Source organism: Vulpes lagopus, chromosome 5, assembly GCF_018345385.1.
Source record: "Vulpes lagopus strain Blue_001 chromosome 5, ASM1834538v1, whole genome shotgun sequence".
Classification (NCBI taxonomy): Eukaryota; Metazoa; Chordata; class Mammalia; order Carnivora; family Canidae; genus Vulpes; species Vulpes lagopus.
In genome coordinates, this window is record NC_054828.1 from 132,892,816 (window position 1) to 132,913,522 (window position 20,707).

Here is a 20,707-nt window from a genome sequence, read left to right on the forward strand (position 1 = left end):
CATTTGTAGCACGATGGATCTCTACCCCGGGTCCGCGTCTTCACTCGAGTCTGGGCGCCCGAGGAGCGCCTCGCCCCAGAGCCGGCGGCTTGCTCCGAGCCCCCCACCCCCCGCAGCCTCTGCCACATTTGCTGTCCGCCCCGGCCCCACTCACGTGAGGACACGTCACGTCTAAAAGCAGGTGTCTCCGCAGAGCAGGGTCATCCTCCGACACAACCACAGTACGATTCCCACACGTGATGCGACGTCCTCCTGGCAACCCGCGTGCGTGTCCAAGGCCCCAGCGGAACAGTGATGTCCTTGACAGGTCCCCTGGTCTGATGTCCCGAAGGGCGGGAGCCCGCTCCCAGCAATCATGGCCCTCGTCCCTCGTCCCTCGTCCCTCTCTCCTGGGCCTTGCTCTGTCCCCCGGGGCAGGGACGTGTGTCAGGTGTCCAGGGTGGGTGGTGTGCAGACTCCGCCTTGATTGATCGAGTCTGTCGGCCGCGGCTCGGGAGCTCAGGTGCCCCGCACGATGCCCTGTCGCTTCCTGCAGCTCACTTCTGAGGGCCCACGTGGTCACTCGCACCCATGACCCCAGGGTCACTCGCGCTCCATCACCCGTGGTCACTTCCAAGCCACCGGCCAGGACCACCCATAAAACTTGAATTACCCTTCAAATGTGATGTATCAAGGAATTACCACTTTCCCTCCCTCTAGGCTAGTGAACATCACCCGTTAACATCCCAGAAACACCCGCCTGTAGTAGCCACAGTCCCTAAAAGACAACATTTGAGGAAAGGCCGGGTCATCTTTGTTAAATCCAAAGTGTGTCCCCAGAGGGGTCCTCTACCTTCCCAAGACTGGAGGCCACCCGCCGGCTGGGGCCGTCTGAGACCTTACAGCCTCATCACGGGGTCGGCCGCAGGTGGCAGGTGCCAGCTCTGTGGAAGGCCCCGGCCCGAGGACCACACGGAGTTACCCCAGAAGGTGGCACGTCCGCCAGCCGCCGTCGGTGACTCAAGTCTGTCCTCCGAGATAACCGAAAAGCAGTTTCGTCTGAGGAGCCATGTGGCTCGAATTGGTATAAACAGGGCAGCCCGGGGTGCTCAGCAGTTTAGCGCCGCCTTCAGCCCAGGGCGTGACCCCAGGGTCCCGGAATCGAGTCCTGCGTCGGGCTCCCTGCATGGAGCCTCCTTCTCCCCCTGCCTGTGTCTCTGCCTCTCTCTGTGTGTCTCTCATGAATAAATAAATAAAATCTCTTCTTTAAAAAAATGAGTTGGTAAAACATTCTGGAAAGCGATTTAGCCTTCCATCATGTCAAAGACCTTATAAAATTCAAAGTTTTGACCCAATAATTATAGAAGCCTACCCTAAATACCAAAGCAGTTGTAAATGCACTGAAATTAATAAAAACCCCAAAAGTCTTATTTTAGAGGAACGATTAAATGATTGATGAGAAATGCACTTTCTAGGGTCCCCCAGAGTCTTTAAACATTGGTTAAGAGGCTCCTAAGATGTTTGTGACCCCATCAGTGAGTCGCACAGAGGGCAGAAGTATAAACCACTAGGGAGCAGCCAGGTGGGATCTGCTTGCCGCACCCCTGCCCAGCCCCTGGGCCAGGAGTGTGCCACGGTGGGTGTGAGGGGGTGCCACGGTGGGGGGTGCAGGGGAGGAGCACCCCTGGGCTGGAGATGCGTTGGCCTCCACCAGTGAGGGGCAGGGTAGGGCGGGGCAGGGCGTTGGGGGGGGTGGGGGAGGGAGGGGAGGGAAGGGGAGGGGAGGGAGGGGGAGGGGGTGGAGCAGGTCAAGGAGGGGAGGGAAGAGGAGGGAGGGGGAGGGGGTGGGGCAGGTCAAGGAGGGGAGGGAAGAGGAGGGAGGGGGAGGGGGTGGGGCAGGTCAAGGAGGGGAGGGAAGAGAAGGGGGGGCAGGTCAAGGAGGGGAGGGGAGAGGAGGGAAGGGGAGGGGAAGGGAGGGCGGGACAGCCACCTGGGAGCAAGTGCTCTGCACCCAGGAAGGACAGGAGAGGCCCAGGGAGTGGTGAGCTGTCCCGGGGACCCTTGGTTCTCTGGTCCCTTTGCCTACAACTGGCCTACTGAACCGGTCACCATAGAAATACCTAGAAAAGGTCTGAATAAATTTTTTAAAAGCTCGCGTCTAGTGAGGATTCTAGAAGGTTCTGGAGACCTTGAAGTTGCCCCGTGGGGGTTCAAAGCGGAGAGGACGGAGGAGAGCCCGCACAGGGGGAGCGCGGAGAGGGGTGGGAGGGGCTCCCCGGAGACCCCCAGAGCCCAGACACCATCCGGGAAGGGGACGTGCCCGTTGCCCACCCTCGGCTGCCCCTCGCCCAACGGAGCCGCCCCCCCCCCAGCGCCAGGGATCCGGGCTTCCCCGCCCCCCCCACAGGCTCCCTGCCCTGCACACTCCGCCCTCCACTCCCCCTCCTGCTCCCCCGGAGGAAGACCCGCAGTGCGGGTGCCCCCAGCCACCGTCCAGCAGCGGGCGACGGCCTGCGGCAGAGCCAGGCTCTCAGCAGTCACGGTTCACATACGTGTCAGGAAGAGTCAAACCTCTACTTCGGCTTTATATTTCAATCACCATGACAACCAACAAGTCATTGCTCCCTGGACAGACCCCAGGGTGGGAGGACGGCATACACGGGACACGAAGCCCACGGTAAATCTCTGCAAAATGACAGAGCAGACGCGTCCCCGCTCTGGGCTCACCTGTCCCACATCCGCTCCCCCACCTGAGCTGTGCCCCGGGGGAGTCAGGGGGCTCGCTGGGACCCGCCCGGCACACCCGCGTCCTCTGCTCCGAGTCCCCTCCCCTGCACGCGCTGTTCTGCCCCTTGTCACCTCCCTCGTGTTGCCTCAAGGTCAGTTCTTGAGCGAGACCAGTAAGGAAATCAAGGAGGGGGACGGGCATCCCTGGGGCTTCACAGCTGCCCCCTCCGCTCCTGGGTCCCCGCCCCGCGAGCTGCCTGGGCAAGAAAAGGCGGATTTATTCAGTGGAAGTCTCACAACACCTGGGGTCCCACTGATGGCAGGAAGACCAAGGAGGCGGCGAGGCCCGGGGTCCTTGCACCGCCCCTGCTGACGCGCCCGGCCTCGGGAAAGCCTGCCCTTGGGGACGGCCAGGCAGGGCCGCTGGCCGGGGCTGCCCTGGGGCCCCCGCTGGGGTGCACGCGCTCCTCTCCCTGCCGCCCCAGCCTGCTGCAGGGGAGGTCGGAGGGCCGCCTGCAGCCACTGTCCCAGACTTCCCCAGCTGAAAGTGCTCACGGTGCCCAAGTGCCCCGTCATAGGGTGGCATGTCCCGAACCCCATCACTATGCACAGACATGGGTGGGGGGTGTGCATGTCGGTGTGCAGGTGTGTGCGGGTGTGTATGTGGGTGTGTAAGTGTGCGTACATGTGTACGTGTGTGGGTGTGTGTGCATGTGGGTGTATGTGTGTGGGTGTGTACATGTGTGTATGTGGGTGTGTATGTACCAGCATGTATGTGGGTGTGTAAGTGTGCGTACATGTGTATATGTGTGGGTGTGCAGGTATGTGGGTGTATGTTTGTGAGTGTGTACATGTGCGCAAGTGGGTGTGTATGTGTGTACCACCGTGTATGTGGGTGTGTAGGTCTATGTACATGTATATGTGTGTGGGGGGGTGTGGGTGTGCACATGTGTGCGTGTGGGTGTGTATGTGACTACCAGCATGTATGTGGGTGTGTAGGTGTGCAGGTGTGTGGGTGCATGTGGGTGTACGTGTGTGAGTGTGTACATGTGGGTGTGTATGTGTGTGGGTGTGTACATGTGGGTGTGTATGTGTGTGGGTGTGTACATGTGTCCATGTGGGTGTGTATGTGTGTACCAACGTGTATGTGGGTGCGTAGGTGTGCGTACGTGTGTACGTGTGTGGGTGTGGGGGGTGTACATGGGTATGTATTGTGCATGGGGGTGTGGGGCTGCGCTGCGTGGGTGTGTACGTGTGCGCGTGTGGGTGTGTAGCACAATAAGGCCAGAAGATCGAGATGCCAGTAAAAGGAGGGAGAGGCTGCCGCTGACTCGCGGAGCACGCGTGTGCCCGAGCGCGGGGAACCAGGAGCACCATCGGGGGCCGCCTCTGGCCAGGGCGGTGTGCACGAGCGGCTCGGCCTGACCCAGCAGGACGTCCCCGAGCTCCGGCCCCTCGCCCGGGCCTGGCGGACCTCACGCCTGGGCCCCCAGACCAGAAGTCCCGGGCCGCGGGGGGCGGGCGGAGGCAGCGCAGCCTGCGGAGCCCACGGAGGGGTGCGGGGCCGAGCCGGGCCGCCCTCCCTAGCCCCGCGCCCCGCGCGCCCCGCAGCACTGCTTCTCCCCTGAAACGGCTCTAAGTGGGCAGATGCCGCCTTGTTTTCAAGATTTAAATTTAAAAAGAACTTTTGGGGGATCTGCCGTGAAGCACTGTAACCTCCGGACCTAAACCTCAAGACAGACGGGTCGCGGGGTCACACGTAACACAGGCGGGTGGGGGGTGCTATTTGTCCGAAGCAGAGGCTTTAACTTCGGAAAAACCAATCCTTGACCCATTTGTCCGTGGAGTTGTCTTCCGGTTTGCGTCAATAAAAGGACCCCATGTCTTTACACCTGGGGTGGGGGGCGGGCGCCCCTTCAAAGGGGAATGGGGTGCGCCAGGGGGGCGCAGTCGGTTGGGCATCTGACTCTTGGTTTTGGCTCAGGTCGTGATCTCAGGGCCCTGGGACCGAGCCCCGGGGCAGGGGCGGGGCAGGGGGGTGTCCGTGCTCAGCGGGGAGTCTGCTTCTCCCTCTGCCCCCCCATGCGCTCTCTCCCCCTCTCTCTCTTCCCCCTGAAATAAGTAAATAAATCTTAAAAATAATAACAATAAAAGAGGAAGGGGGACCACGCACTCATCCAGAGACAAGCTGAACACAAGGGTGGGTTTGTCCGTCTGCGTGGGAGCACAGTGCCCTCAGCACGTGACCAAAGCCCGGTGGCAGAGCCGAGGTCACGCTCCCCAGGGATGGTTCCTGCAGGGCACAGGTCACGACCGGTGGGAGCTACTTCTCCGCGGCTGTCGTTCGCTGGATGGCTTCAAACAGCAGGAACTGACTCTCTCCCGTCCCAGGGGCTGGAGTTGGAGATGCAGAGGGGCAGGGCTGCGCCCCCAGTGCCCCCAGCCTCCGGGGGCTGCGTCCCCCCTGCCTCTCCCAGCCTCCAGGGGCTGCAGCCACGTCTCTCATCCCTCCAGGGCTGTTCCATGTGTCGCCTCCCACCAGGACGCCAGCCGTCAGGTGTCAGGACCACCCCAGCGGCCTCGTCTCACCCTGACCACCTGCAAAGACCCTGCTTCCCTTGAGGTCACGTTCCTGGGTCCCAGGGATCGGGTCTCCGCCCATCTTCTGGGGGGACGTCATACACCGCGGTGCAGTAGCGCGCACCTGCCGGTGTGGCCGGTCGCCCCGGCCGTGGGGCAAAGAGCCTACAGGTATCCATCCTGCAGCTCATTAAACTCCACGTTGGCGGATGGTTTCGAAGGGATGTCTGATGATTAAAAGGGTCCAGAAGCAGCGTGAACAGAGATCGGCCTGTTACGAGAGCCGCTGGACTCTGGCTGCGCCCTGACGCGCCCAGGCCGTCGGTGGGGTGGCGGTGAGGACCGGCTGGCTTGTCCTCTGAAGCCACGTGGATCTGGCCTGGGACGGCAGGTGACCTGTGCTCACGGACCCTCTCGGCAGGTTATGCCCCGTCAGTGTCTGTCCGCCTGGGCCCCGAAGCCCCCTGCCCTCCCTCGGTGCACCTCCATGGAGAAAGGGCCACCGATCAAGGAACGGGCGGCCCTGTGTTCCCAGAGTCCTGGAGTCCCCTTCCCGCAGGAAGGGCCGTGCCTGCACCCTGGGGCTCAGCGGGGCCGTGACAGGGGCGGTGGGATGAGGCCTGGGTGATGGGCCAGGAGGTGCCGTCCCCGGAGCCGGGACCCCTGGACTGTCTGCTGCGTGGGGGCTCCGGGCCATCAAGTGCGGGGCGGGACCCCTCAGACGGCTCTCAGGCGGCGCGTTCGGAGGACGGAGGCCCCGGAACATTGTCACATCACAGTCACGAGTTGTCACCGGGAAAGGACACGTTAAGTCAGCCGGGGGGGGGGGGGGGGGCAGAGGCAGGGCCTGCGAGAGGCCAGGCACAACTGCCTGCAAGTCCCTCCGCATGACCAGACCCCCAGCGGCCCTGGACCAGCTCCACACACGCTTACTCCTGCCCTAGCAGCTCACTGGCCGGCACCGCGTGTTCCCAGGCCTGCGTCCCCTCTGGGCTGTGTGTGCGTCCCCACGGCGGCTGCGTGACCAAGGACCCCGAGCTGGGGGACAGAAGTTCCAGCGCGAGGTGTGGGCGCGGTGTGGGCAGGGGTGCGGCCCCTCGGGAGGCTCTGGACATGGCCCCGCGGGCTTCCTGCAGCCACGGGGGCCTAGGGGGGGTCTCTGTGCTGAGGCTGCCTCCATGTGCTGTTGCCGGGTCCTCGGGGACCCGGTTCCCACCGCGGGCAAAGCTTCTGTTCCCCAGTGGGGCCACATCCCTGGGTACGGGGTGGGGGCAGGTAGGACAGCAACATGTCCTTTTGGGGGGCCCAGCACTCGGTGCCCCCGCGGGTGCAGGAAGTGTGGTCACCGTGAGCAGGTTTCTCTGGGCCTGGCTCTGCGTGGAGCGCCCCTGGGGTATGAAATCGCGACGTTTCCACGTCAGGACAACCACGGTGACCAGAGACGGCCACCGGCTCCGGAGCGCAGGCGGCCCCTTCCTGCCGCGGCGGTGACGCGCTGACTCTCGGGCTGGGAGCTCGGGCTGGGAGCTCGGGCGGAGAACCCGTGGGGCACACGGGAGGCCTGGAGCCCCCCTGCAGACGGGGCAAGTGCGCCCTCCCCTCGGCTGGGAAGGCTTAATTCCTCCAGGAAGTCGGGGGGGGGGGGGTGGTGGGCGGCAGAGAGGAGCTCGAGCCCCCCACCCCCGGGTGCGCAGCCTGCATCCGCCATCCCCGCCCTGCGCCCGCGGCTCCGTCCCACGGACCGGGATCTGCGCTTCGGAAGGCTCTGTTGGTCCGAAGTCGGGCAGCAGGTGGACGTGGGCCAGCCCGCGGGGGGGGGGGGGGTCCCCACGGGAAGAGACAGCGTGGGGCGGCCGGGCCTCCCTCCCCGCATACCCTGCACACCCGCTGCCGCCGCAGACCTGCAGGGCCGCCCTGGGCGCCGTCAGCCTCCCAGGGACCGGCCCCCGCCGCCACCCTGGGTCCCTCGGGCAGGGACCGGGCAGTTCTGGCTCCAGACAGGAGCTGAGCCTCGAAGCTGGACAGGCGGACTCTGGAAGTCATCCTCGTTTCTGGGGCAGGGTCCTGGGATTTCCTGGGAAGGATCCCTGCGCCCCTCGGGGAGTGGAGCCCACGCACTCCAAGGCTCCCGGCCTGGTGTAGGTGGGCTTGTCCGCGGCGACTGGGCACAGACTGCAGGAGATTAGGAAGCATTAGTCACCCGCTGTGGCCGCGCTGGCCGGCTGGCCCACGCTATTGTTCCTGAGTGGTTAATTTGTTATCGAGGATTACGGGGCATTTTTGGCAAAAGCTCACAATGATTTCACCTCTGCCGCCCGATGCATGCTCAGCCTGGCACCGCGCTCCTCTGTGGGGGCGGAGGGTGCTCGCGGGGCGGGGGGGGGTCCCTGGGTGAGGGCGGCCGCCCACTCGTGGGGGCGGAGGCTGCCACTCTCCCCTGCTTTTCACGGTCTCGCTTCCCCGCGTTGTCCCCTTGGCCCCGAGGGGTCGCCCTCCGCCTGGGGCGACGTCAAGCTCGGACGTCAAGCTCAGCTGTTGGAGCAAGTCCAGGACCCTGCCTCGAGCTCCACGGAGCGGCCCTTTAGGCCCTTTATCCCTTTGAAAAGACTGCGCGGGGAGGGCCGAGAACTCGACACCGTGGGGAGGGTCTGCACTCGAGTTTATTAAACCCAAACACACAAAGTAAGCACGAAAATCTCTGCTTGAAGGATCCCCAGGCGGTGACCTCGGCTCTCCACCCGGGAGCCCCCCTGGTGACGCAGACACTGCCCAGAGGCCTCCGAGGGGGTCGCCACTGCTGCCCGGCTGTCCCACCCCTGCGCGGCTCTGCCTCTGCACTCTCCCGCCCCGACTTCCTGCCATACTGTCCCCCGCACTGTCCACCCGCTGTCCCACTTCACTGTCCCCCCCTCACTGTCCGGCTTCACTGTCCCCCATATTGTCTCTCCCCGCTGTCCCCCTGCACTGTCCCACCCTGCTGTCCCCCCGTACTGTCCCCCTGCACTGTCCCACCCCACTGTCCCCCCGTACTGTCCCCCTGCACTGTCCCACCCTGCTGTCCCCCCATACTGTCCCCCTGCACTGTCCCACCCGCTGTCCCCCCATACTGTCCCCCTGCACTGTCCCACCCCGCTGTCCCCCCATACTGTCCCCCTGCACTGTCCCACCCCGCTGTCCCCCTGCACTGTCCTCTCACACTGTCCCGCCCCACTTTCCACTGGCTGGCACATGTGCATGTGGTCCCTCCCCTGCCTGGCATCCCTTTACCTGCTGAGCTTTCTGTGTGCACACATGCACGGACACCTTGGCTGATGACCCTGTTGGTGTCCAGGAGGCAGGGACACCTCTTGCCCTACCGGCCTCGCTCCTCGTGGATGTGGAGGTGAAGCCCTGCCGCGGAGACGGGAAGCAGCGCCGAGCGGCACACGCGGGGAGGAGGGCGAGCCGTACCTGCTGGCGTGTGATGTGGGGCGGCAGGGGCAGGGGCTGGGCTGCGGACTGCGTAGGGAAGCAAGGAGAGTCCGCGGGCCCCCCGTCTGGGACCCCCTTCAGGCAGGGGCAGACCCGGAGTCTCGGGAATGTCCGCAGCAGAGACACACAGTTAGGACTCTGCCCCCCAAACCAACCTGGTGTGTGTTCACCTGGCAGGCTGGCAAGACGGGCCTCGGGTGCCACAGAAGGGCGGGGGGTGCTGGAGGGCCCCCAAGGAGGCTGCGGGCCCCAGGATGGTGACGCCGGACGTCCTGAGAGAAGGCGTTACCGTGATGTTGCCTTATTCGTGATCCCTGCCGGCCGGGGTCGGGTCACGGAAGCTCGCTCCCCCTCCATCTAGGTGGCTCAGGAAACCTGTGTTTTCCCCAAAGTGTGGGATTTTCAGGGTGGGGTCCCCTCGGGAGCTTCAGTCACTCCCTGTGTGACCTTGGTGCTCACCAGCCTCGAGCTCCGCAGAGTCACGGGGACCCCGAGCACCTGCTCTGCTGGGGTGACAGGTCTTGCCCGTGGGTTACTCCCCTCTCCCCCGCCTTCTGAGGCCTGAGGGGGTGGCTGTGCACAGCAGGTGCATCCTCATGCCCCTGGGTTCCTCCAGGTTCCCCCACTGGGCCCAGCTCAGAAAGGTGGGCTCAGTTCGGCCCCCCAGGCTCACCTGTGTGCGTGTGCGTGTGCGTGTGCACCCCTGGAGCCCAACCGACACAGGGTCCCAGGCAGACGTGCCGTGTGTGCCGGGGGCTGAGCGGGTGCCCGCTGTCTGCGCCCGGCACTCAAGGTCATGGTTGGGAAGAGCGTCGCTCAGTGGGGACCCCTCTCTGGGACGTGACTCTGCTGCTGGACCCTGTCCTGGGGGCGCAGGGGGAGCCCCCATGATTGGAGGAAACTGCTGGGATCGACCTAACGAAGACAGCAGAGCCATGGACGGAATCGACACAAGCGTTCCTGGGGAAGCACCAGGACCTGCCAAAGGAAAAGGCTTTTAAGATTTGTCTCTTCGTCCCCACCCTGGCAGGGTACGTGTGGGGTGTCAGGGGTGGTGTAGGGATGGGGGGACGGACGGACGGGGGTGCATTACAGTGTGGAGCACCGCGTCCATGCGGCTACACTGGGACAGTGGTCCTGGGAGCCTCCCCTGGCCTCGGGGAGCCCGGCCCCGGGCCGCCTGCCTTTATTCGGGAAGCTACTCCCGCAGGAGCTGCTGCCCCCAGGCTCCATGTCGGCACCTTCCCGGACCCCCTGCCCTCGCTGGGAGCTCAGGAGGGGCGGGCAGGGCTGTAGCAGGCGGTGGGCGGTCGGAGGAGAGAAAGGGCCCCGAGTGGGGAGCACCTGGCGAGGACCAGGGCAGAGGGAGGGGCGGGCGGGTCGGTCCTGGAGCCCCCACGAGGACCTCCGGCTGCTGAGCGTCGCTGGCGGGCTCCTGAACCGGGACTGCGAGACAGACCGGGCGGCCGGGGACGTGGCCGGGCAGGGGCTGGGCGGGGGGCACCTGCCGCGCACACGCACACGCACACACACGGGGAGGAATTCGCAGGAGGGGTGTGAAGGCTGCCCAGGGAGGCCCGTGCCTCAGCACAGCCAGGTTCTGCGAGGGGCTGACTCATCGTCTGGGAACGGCCCCACGGCGGCCTTCCGGCCTCCCAGACGCGCGGCCCACCCAGAACTCGGGGAGCCTCCGGGGCGGGAAGGGTGCTCGGCCGCTGCGTTCCTGCAGAGCACTGTGCGCAGGCGTCTCCTGCACCTCCGGTCCTCGCGGCCACCGGGTCTCCTGTCACAGTCGGGGAAACAGACCCAGAGAGGGGGAGACGGCGCCCAGGGCAGTGAGGCTGCCTCCTGGCTCAGCCCCAAGCCCACGCTCCTTCCTGGATGCGTCCTTGCATCCACCCAGGGTGGCTGGAGTGCGCAGGTGACAGGTGACACGGTTACCCCGTGAAGAGGTGGCAGGAAGCACAACTGCCGATGTCGGGAGGACCCGGCCTGATGGACGAGGGGGGCTCTCGGGAGGGGGGCAGTGGTGGGGCAGGGGAGAAGCTGGCCCCGGGTCCCCGTGGCTCTGCAGCCCGACGGCAAGGGCCGGCCCTGGCTCAGCAGGGCCGTGGGCCCCACGCCACTCTCCGGAGAGTGAGTAGGGGTGGGGTGGGTGCAGCACCCCATGGAGGTCTCGGGTGTCCCCACCACTGTCCAGGCAACAGAAGCACAGGTGAGCGCAGAGCAGTACTGTGTCCTTGGTCCTGGTCCTCCCCGCCCCCCGGTCAGCTGCAGGTGCTCCCACAGGGATTGTCTTGGGCCTGCAGGGCCACCCCAGGCTCTAGAAAAATAGTATTCACCCCAAATAGAGGGTTGAGGTCAAGACGGAGTTTCTTCACCCCTTATCTTTGCTTCTTTGTGGGACCATCAGAACCACTAAAGGCTGGGAGTTAGCACCGAGACGGCAGGATTTGGGCCCGATAATTGGGTGTGCAGAGTGGCCGTCAGGGAGCAGGGGTGGCTCGGCGGGGCCCAGGGCCGCGGCCTCCAGGTTCTGGGGAGGGTCAGCCTGGAGCTGTGGGGCCTCCCTGGGCCTCTAGGGGGCAGAAGCGGGAAATCAGAGCAGGACGCGGCGACCGAGAAGGAGCCAGTCGGATGCTTTCAGGCCTGCCCCCCACAACCCCTCAGCCAGGGCTCCGCAAACCACCGGGTGCCGGTCAGGGGTCTCCGGAGCCCCCGCTCCGTGGTCTGACAACAGTTAGGAAGGACGAGGGATGGAAGGAAGGACGAGGGATGGATTTGAAGGAAGTGGCCCATGTCGTGGTGGGGGGATCCAGGACTGGCCACTCCTGGATCTGCAGGATGGAGGTGGGATGTCTTCTCTGGGAACCCCCCGTTTTTACTCGGAAGACCTTAACCCGATTGGGTGAGGCCCACCCACGCCGTGGAGGGAGACCCTCTTTATTTCACGTCAACGTGTGGTGGACGCCCACCAAGGCCAGTCTCCCGTGCAAAGGCCCCGCAGCACAGCACCCCTCCCCTGGCACCGCGTGCAGTAGCCCATCAGACGGACACACGCAGTAACAGCACAGCTGGGTGGACGTGGCTGCTGAGCTGAGAAGGGCAGCGGACACCGTGTGCCGGGCGCCCCCGCCTCCTGGGGTGGCCGTAGGCTGAGGGTGTTTTGTGAACTACGGCCTTTGTCCACCCAAGCCCCATGCTTGGGCCGGGAAGGCGGCTAGAAGCTGCGCCACGGTCTGTGTCCACTGCAGGAGGATGGACCAGCGGGTCCAGGAGTCAGGGGCCCCCGGAGGGAGTCTCGGGGTGACCCGGGGGCGGTGCAGAGGGATGGGCCCCAGCAAGGTTTGAGAGGAGAGGATTTCCATGGCCGTGATGAGCAGCTGGAATTGGAATCCTGCAGCTCCATGATGTTGCGGGGGGAGGTTAGGGCAAGTGGTTTGGGGGATCAGGTTGGTGATTCAGAAGGAAAAATACATATTCAGGAACCGTCACGTTTCACGTTTCTGCCATGAGAACCTTAAAGGTCCTGTGGGGGTGTTCAGGTGGGGGGACATGCGGGCGGCGTGTGGAGGACACGCAGCAGGAGTGCCCAGTGGGGGACGTTTATGCCTGGTCAGCACACAGGACCCCGGGGTGGCTTGTGCTGGGTGCCTGGGTGGCCAGGAAGGTGGTTCCAAGCGCTGGTGGGGACAGTGGCCTCAGGGACAGGCACGCACCCCTGCAGAAGGGCCCCGAGCCAGACCCCAGTTCTGCTCCCCCGAGATGGGGACCCTTGAAAGTGTGTGTCATGCTGGCACGAGCTAACCCACCGCCTGGAAAGTGCCTAGTGATTGGCCCCGGTGGCGCCCCACGTGCCCTCAGGCACACCCTGAGGCTCAGGCTGCCACCAGGCCTGGGCCACACTCTGACGCTGTCCTCGCCCGTGAGATGCAGCGATGGGGTTCTTGGGAGGGTCACTGGATAGTCAAGTGTTAGAGCAAAGTTGCCGACGGGTGTGTGGGGGCCTCAGTGTCCCCTCCGTCCCACAGCTCCTCCTGTGTCTGCTGGTGGCTCCTCCCAAGTCCCCCTTTACTGGTGGTGGCGGTGGGGGTGGCTCCGAGGGTTTCCTCCGGCTGCGTCCATAAGGGAGGGGACGACGGCCCGGCCCAGCGCGGAGGCTGGACTGGACCCGAATGTCCTCCGTGTCCTGGGGCCCGCGGGGGGCGAAAGCGGGTGTCAGGGTCACAGGCCGGGCCTGAGCGGCTCCAACCGTGCAGCAGCCTGTGTGTGTTTAGGGAGAGCGGAGAGGACAGGCGGGGGATGGAGGCAGGAGGGGGGCGCTTGGCACCGCGCCTGAGACAGGGCGCCTGGTCTCCGCGCGCAACGGCGCTGTGCCCCGGCCCCCCCAGCTCCCCGCGCAGCCCGGGGCGCCCCCCGCCCGCCCCCGCCCGCCCCCGCCCGCCCCAGGTCCCGCCCCGCCCGGCCTCCGGGAGGGCGCGGGGGAGGAGCCGCGCGCATGTGCACAGCTGGCGCCCCCCGCCCCCGCCCCCGCCCCCGCCCCCCGCGCGCAGCTGGGCAGGGCGCAGTCGGCAGCCCCAGGGTCGCGCCGGCCCGCGGTCCTCTCGCGTCCGAGCGTCGCGCGCCCCGGGCCATGGCGCCGCGCCCCGCGGGCCCCCCGCGCCGCTGCCTGCTGGCGCTCGTGCTGTGCTGCGGCTGGGGCGCGCTGGCCACGGTCGCCCCCAAGCCGGGCGCGGGCTGCCCGAGCCGCTGCCTGTGCTTCCGCACCACCGTGCGCTGCATGCATCTGCTGCTGGAGGCCGTGCCCGCCGTGGCGCCGCAGACCTCCATCCTGTGAGTGCGGGGCCGGGCCGGGGCGGGGGCCGGGGCGGGGGCGCGGGGCCGGGGGCCGGGGGCGCGGGCCGGGGGCGGGGGCGCGGGCCGGGGGCCGGGGCGCGGGCGGGGCGGGGCGCGGGCGCCGGCCTTTGTCCGCCGGGGCCGGGCGCGGAGGGCGGACTGGGCGCGGGGCGCGCGGCCTCCGGGGCTTCTTCCTTTGTTAGCGGCCGGGAGCCCCGGCTGGACGGCGCCGCCGCGGGGAGGCCCCGGAGCCGCGCTCGCCGCCCCCGCCCCTCCTCCCCGGGCCTCCCGCTCCCCGCCTCCCTCTCCCGCCGGCTTCCCTCCTGCGCGCCCCCCTCTGCGCTCCGCGGCCTCTCCGGGGCCCCCTCCCGCCCGGGAGCCGTGCGCCCCCGCGCCTGCGCCCCAGGACCCCAGGACCCCAGGGCCCCCGTCCCCTCGCGGACCCTCGGAGACCCGTGGCGGCGCCCCGTCCCCGTCCCCGTCCCCGTCCCCGTCCCCGTCCCCGCCGGGCGCCTGCAGCCTGCAGCCTCCCGCCCGGGCACCGGCTCGCGGGCCGCGCGCTCCCCCCGACTCGCCCGGACCCCCCTGAGCGCCGAGCGGGTCTGCGAGTTCCGGGGCGGCTCGAGTGTAGACGGGGGAGTCGGAGCGCGTTTCCGCCCGGGCGCGCCTCTCGCGGGGGTGCCGCGCTCGCCGCCACTTGGCGCTCAAGTGGGTACAAAGTGTCGCGCACTTGGCCTGTGCGCGGCGCAGACACCCGTGCCGGCCTCGCCCCTCCCGGGCACGCAGCCCCCTCCCCGTGCGGAGCGCACCCCGACCCCGACCCCGGCCCCGGCCGCAGCCCGCGCCCCGTGCGCCCCGTGCGCCCCGGCTTGGCTGCAGGCCTGGAGGTTTCCGGGTGCGCCCCCGATGAGAAACTCTCCAAGTCCGTGAGGGCAGGCATGCGTTTTAGGCGCCGACCGCGTCCGCGTCCTACAGCTGCCCTTCTGGATGCCAAAAATAGTTTCCACTTTTCTTGGCCGAGCCCCACTCATTTTGGCGCCGCCCAAGAGCCTGCAAAAGTTGTAAAATCTTGAGTGAACTATAGGAAGTGGGCGGTCACCGTTGGAACTTTTCACCCGAGCCCGGGGTGGGGGGTGGCCCCCGGGGGAGACCCCTGGGGAGACCCCTGGGGAGGGAACCCCTCCCCGGAGCCGGCGGCCTGGGGGTTGGCGGGAGTCGCTGGGGCCAAGCTGTTCCTTCCGGAAAGAGAAATGGGTTTTCCTTCTAGAGGGTCTGTGCAGCCAACCGCGGCGGGCATCCAGGAGGGCATCGCGCTCTCAAGTAACCGACTCCAGGGCGGGCACAGAGGTCTCTCTGGATACGGTGATTTCTTCACCGAATCCGTGTCAGAAACTTGGGGTCCGGAGCCGCTTTCACATCTGGCCAGTTCTGTGCTTTGCCTCCCAGTCTTAATTGCTTTTTAGAAGGAACAGTGTTTTCAAATAGGGGTGTCGTGGAGCAAAAGCGGGGCCTTCCTCCCGGCTTACGGTGGGTGCGGGGCGAAACTCCCCCCCGAAACTTCAGAGCGTTGCTGACGGAGCCCCAGGTAGGCCTGGGAAGTGACATCATAGTGAACACTGGCGAGATTTCCGGAGAGCTTTCCTTTATATTTTCACGGTTTTTGTAGTTTCAGAAATGTTTTGGAATGACCTTGCTCGGCGGGTGGATTCTGTGAGGCGGGCAGGACAGACGCTCCGCTGACCGCCCCCCTTAGGGAGGAAGCCCCCTTGCACAGATTCTGGGGGAGGCGGACACAAATCTGTCCTGCACACTGGGGTCCGGAAGAAGGAGCCTGCCCCTGGAGACCTTGGGGCCAGGGTTGGGCTGACTCCGGCTGTGATAGTTGGGGGGTGGGGGTGAGCAGGTCACTGCCTGGCCTGAGGTCACAGGAGCAAGGCAGTCGCGGTGAGGGGGCAGCTTCGGGAAGCAGAGGGGGTGCGCCGGGCGGCGTGCACCCCGGGGACGAGGAGCTGGGGCGCCACCCTGCTCTGTCCCCGGGGCCGGCCTGGTAGGTTAGGTCTTGTGTGGGTGCTTGGTAGGTGCGGTCACATGACAGACTGCTCATGCAGAAATATTTAATTTTCCCTTGTGGCTTGTGTCCCAGCTCTCTGCTTTCTCTTACACCATGATTTTTTTTCCCTTTATTTTGAAAGGATTATTTGGGAGCAATTAGGGACTTAAAAATATGAAGATTAAGATGGAAACTGGCTCCCAAATGAGCTGGACCATGTGACCCTGCATCATCCTTTTGCTTTCAAGACCCCTCTCCCCTCCCCCCAAAAGACTCCGAACCCCTGGATCTCTGACACTTCACACAGTGCTCGGGGAGTGTGTTCAGGCGGGGCAGGTACTGGGTGTAGATTCGTGGTCGGGGCTTCAGAAATCACGGTCTGTGACCACGCGGTGATTGAGGTTTGGTTTGACCCCAGCACACACCCGCGGGACGCATCTGGTGGTGTTCTAGAAGGAGCGGCCCCGGCCCCCCCCTTGAGGTCTGCAGCCCGGGCCTGCGGGGGGGCACAGGGCTGGTCTGCAGAAGGCTCCCTCTCCGTGGGGCGCACGGCAGCCCGGAGGTTCTGCAGACGCGCTTGTTCCGTGTCTGAATGTTCTCGTCTGTTCAGCACCAGAGTGGAAACCTGTCCCCGCGACCATTCACAAGCGAGCACTAAAACAGCGTGACATTTCTGCGCCTCGCGCCCTCCTCTCCACCGGGCCCCTTTGTCCTCCCGCTGGGGTTCTGGCCTGGGGCATGGGGGCCCCCCCGCCCTCCCCGCCCTCGTTCCTGTAGCCTCCGTTGTGAGGTCATGGGAATCTACTCCAAAACTGACAGCCATCAGGCAGCCGAGCCAGGCCAGACCACTGTCCATGTGACAGGAAGCCTTGGCGCTGGAGGCAGCCTGGGGACGGAGCCCAGCCCGTAGGCGGGGGGCTCTCCATCACCGGCTGTGTTTGGGGTCGGAGCGCAAGTGTCCGTGGGGCGCTGGAGGTGGGGGACTGTGGGCAGGCCTGCGGGCTGCGTGGCTCCATGGGAGGCCGGTGCACCTGGGGTCGCCTGTTCCCGCTTCGTGGGTGGGGACCCTGGCGCCCTGCAGGCCCTTCTGGGGATGGGGACGCCCAGCAGCCCTCTGGCTGCTTCCCTTGGCCCCCTGGAGACGAGCCCCCGGGGTCACCTGGCTCCCTCGCAGCTCCCCGGGGCTGCCCCTGCACAGGCCTCAAGTCCGCTCAAGGGGCTCCATGCCCAGGTCCGAGGACTGGGAGTGACGTGGGGTGGGTGGCGCGGGCCCCAGCTGCTCTGCCCGGGACCCTGGTGTGCAGCCCCTCTGGTCACAGGAAGCTCCCGGCCCCTGACGGGCTCCTGGGGAGGCTGCCTGCCCGTGGTTACGGTTACGGGGCCGCCCACGCGGCTGTGCGCCCGCCCCGCGGCGTGTTTAGGCTGGAGCCTCCGCCTTGATGAAAACAAACTCCTGATTTTCCTTCCAGGCTCGTTGTTACGATGAAGTCCGAGTCTCTGTTATCACAGCTCGAATGTATTTGAAAAGTACGGGAGGAATGTGTCAGAAGTGTCCGGGTCCAGCGCGTCCTCGCAGGCTGGTGACGGGCCCGTCCCTCCCACTGCTAACTGCTCTTCACGGCCACGCACAGCCGTCACGTCACGGCAGTGGCCGGGGTGCTGCGGTCAGGGAGGAAGCGCTTGGGCCCCGTGGTGAGCCGGGAGCCCTGTGGGGTTCAGGCGCTGGGGAGCGAGCCTCCTCCGTGTGGTCTCCCCGTCCACACCCAGTTCACACCCAGTCGGGGGAACAGACGCAGGAGGAGCGCCCTGCAGCCCTGCAAGCCCACCTCCCCACCTGCCCCACCGCCCCGAGGCTGCTTCACTGGGCTGCTTTCTCTACCCTGTCCCTGTGACTCAGTTTCCCCCCATAGAGATGACTGGCAGGCGTGGGCTTCCCTTGGGACAGCCTGGGCGCGGCGGGAGCGACCCAGTGGCCCGGCACAAGCTCAGGTCGTCCTGGAGCCCGAGGGAGTCCGCTCTGCCCGGCGGGTGGGCCGGAGGCCGGTGAGGCCCAAGGCCTGGTGGAGACGCAGTGGGCGCTGGGCACCCGGTGCCCTCCTGCACGAGCGCTGAGGGCAGGCTCCGCGGAACAGGCGTCGGCACCAACGGGGAGAGAACCCCCCCCAGGCTGCACAACTCACCTCATGCGTGTGAGAGCTGGGTGGAAGGCTGCCGTGTGCCTGGCTGGTGCCCCGGCTGGTGCCCGGCTGAGCGGGGTTTCCGTCTTTCCCACTGGAGGTGCCAGGCAACCTCGGGTCCACAGCAGGAGACGGGAATAGGGGCCCGAGGCTGCGGGGTGGGGAGTCCTCTCCAGTCCACGTCGTGCGCCCCGAGCGGCAGCCCGAGTGAGGTTTCCTGCACCTGTGCGTCCCCCAGCCAGGTGCACCCAGCCCTTCAACCCAGACATTCCCACACGCTTTCGGGGCACGCAGAGAAACACCAGGGGATGCAGTTTACTTAAGAACACGTTTTTTGGTGAATTCAATTTCGAAGCGGTGGCACGTTCCTGAATTTGAGGCGTCCACAGCCCGCTGGACGTGGCCTGTGCTCCTCCTGCTGTCCCCGCGGGGGCTGCTGCACCCACTCAGGGTGCTGCTGGCTGCACGGAGCAGCCTCCGCGTGCGCCCCGGGCGTGCTGGCGAGGAGCAGCTCACCAACGGCTTGCAGTTGTCTAAGTCCATCGTTCCAAGGGTTTGTGTTTTGTCTTGCAGTTAGTTTAGAAAAGTAGAAGTTGCGGTTATTCCTTCCCCGGTCCCTGGGCTTCTGTCCAGATGCCACATGTCCACCACCAGCCTCACGGGCAAATCCTGAGACCTCCCTCGAAACGATTGCTCAAGTTCAATGAAAAAAAAAAATCCAGGTTCCTGGTGTGATGCAGATGGAAACTGGGGACAGAGTTAGGGAAGGGCATCGGGTGTCCCCCGGGGGGGGGGGGGGACCCGTCTGGCTTGCACACCTCACTCCTCTCTTGATCGGTTTCTGTACTCTGGGAACTGTTACTTCCCCTATTTCTCTCAGTTCTGGGGGGTACAGAGCTTCGCCCCAAGATCTCCTGTGTCCCAGGCGCTCTGTCCTTCCGTAGGCTTGATTCGGGCCCCGTTTTTCAGTGGTTTTCCCAGATCTGGGTGCCCAGTGGGTGATCAGCCCCTGAAGCTGGGGATCCGGCCCCTTCCCGACCGGAAGCTGAGCCTTGGGCGCGGGGGAGGGGGGGGTGTCCCGGGAGCAGGGGCTTCTGCTCTCAGCCCCATCAGCCTGGCTTTTGTTCTGTGGGCCGGTCTTAGCCAGAGATTCCCTTTCTTGACCTTTCCATTTAAGAAGAAAAGCCTAATTGAGACACAATTAACATTTTAAAGGGTGCACCTCTTCTGAGTGGTGAGATTTGAGGGTCCTTCCTGTGTGTCCTCCCTGCCCCCTCCCCGCCCCTCCCTGCCCGCCAGGTTCCCGGGTCTGCCTTCCCGGGGTGGGGGTGGGGGATGTTGCTGCTCTTTGTTCTGCCTGGAATGTCTGCTGGTTTGGGCACGGCATGGCCACTCTTGCCTCCTAGGATGAGTTCTGGAACATTCCTTCCCTTTCCCGGTTTAGGGGGAGTGTGGGTAGAACGAGTTTTCTGTTGTTTCTTAAACGTGGGGCAGAGCTTGTCCCCGGCTTGGGCTTGTCTTCCCAGGAGGGTTTCGACCCCACGGGGATCGCTGGGTGCGCGTGGGGGCCACTGGGCAGCGTGTGCTCCTGGCGAGGTCTGGTGGACTGTCGCCCACGGAGCTGGGCCTCGCCGCGGGCGCTGTTGCACGTGTCCCCCTTCGTCGGGGTGTTCGTCATCGTCCCCTTAGTATCCGGGGAACCTCTAGGGACGCCGCTTGTCTTGCTGGGGTGACCGAAGCCCGTGTCTTCTGTTTCCTGCCCGGCCTGCCCGGAGCTTTATCCGTCGTGCTGATCTCTGCAGAATCCTCACTTTTGGATTCATCGGTGCTTCTCTTTTGTTCTCTTTTCTGTTTCTTTTTAGTTTCTGCGCTGACCTTTGTTATTTCCTTTCTTCCACTTTGGACTCTGCTTGCCCCGGTCGTGTGCCTGCGCGCGTGGCCTGGTCAGCGCCGGCCAGGCCCTCCGGATTCTGCTCTGTTCCGGGCGCATTCAGGAGCCCTACCTCTGGCACGTGGTCCTGCCGGCCCGCTGCCTCGGTCTCCCCCCGGGTGCAGCGTTGTGCCCGTCCTGAGGCAGTGACCTGGGTGGTCAGAGGTCTCAGGGATGTGGGGGGCCCGGACAGTCTCGGGGACCTGGGGCCGCTGGGCAGTCTCGGGGACCTGGGGAGCCCGGATGGTCTTGAGGTCCTGGGGGGCCTGAGCAGTCTCGGGGACTTGGGGGGTCAGAGGTCTCGGGGACCTGGGGGGCCCAGATGGTCTCGAGGTCCTGGGGGGCCTGAGCAGTCTCGGGGACCTGGCGGGCTTGGGCAATCTTGGGGACCTGGGGGGTCTGGGCAACCTTGGGGACCTGGGGGCCTTGGTGGTCTTGGGGCCCTAGGGGGACCTGGACAATCTCGGGGACCTGGGGGCCTCGGCAGTCTTGGGGACTTGGGGGCCCCGGGCAATCTCGGGGACCTGGGCTTGGCGGTCTCGGGGATCCTGTCCTTAGTTAACTGATCTGTACTGTCCTCACAACACATGGTTCATGTATTTTTTGCGAGTGTTTCGGTTGCTTCAGACCAGAAAGCACATGCAGCCCCTGTTACTCCATCTTGTTCCAACATCTGAGTCCTCATTCACTGTTGTCTCTAAAACAAACAAAACTTTAAATTCATTGGCAACAAGGTGTGTTAAAAAGTAACCATGAGAAGGAAAGAAACCCTGGCTTCACCCGCCTGCCGAGTGGAGACCTGCAGAGTGGAGACGTAAAGAAAATTAGAAATTAAAAACCTCCACCCTCTTTCCCTTTGGCCTTTGGAACAATCTCGCCCCTTCCCAGACAGAGGGCTGCTGGATGGGGGGGGCGGGGGGCACACGGTTCTCTGCGCCGTGACCTTCGGGGCCACCC

General features: G+C 65.3%; 1 protein-coding gene across 1 annotated transcript in view; it reads left to right on the top strand.

Annotated features, from left to right (window-relative positions):
* Positions 1–13,303: 13,303 nt before the first annotated feature.
* Positions 13,304–20,707, top strand: part of PXDN (peroxidasin) — a 72,781-nt gene continuing 65,377 nt past the window's right edge. Inside the window, exon 1 of the mRNA XM_041757539.1 lies at positions 13,304–13,590. Coding sequence (XP_041613473.1) covers positions 13,391–13,590 — 200 coding nt within the window. The 5' untranslated portion in view covers positions 13,304–13,390. The remainder of the gene's footprint in view (positions 13,591–20,707) is intronic.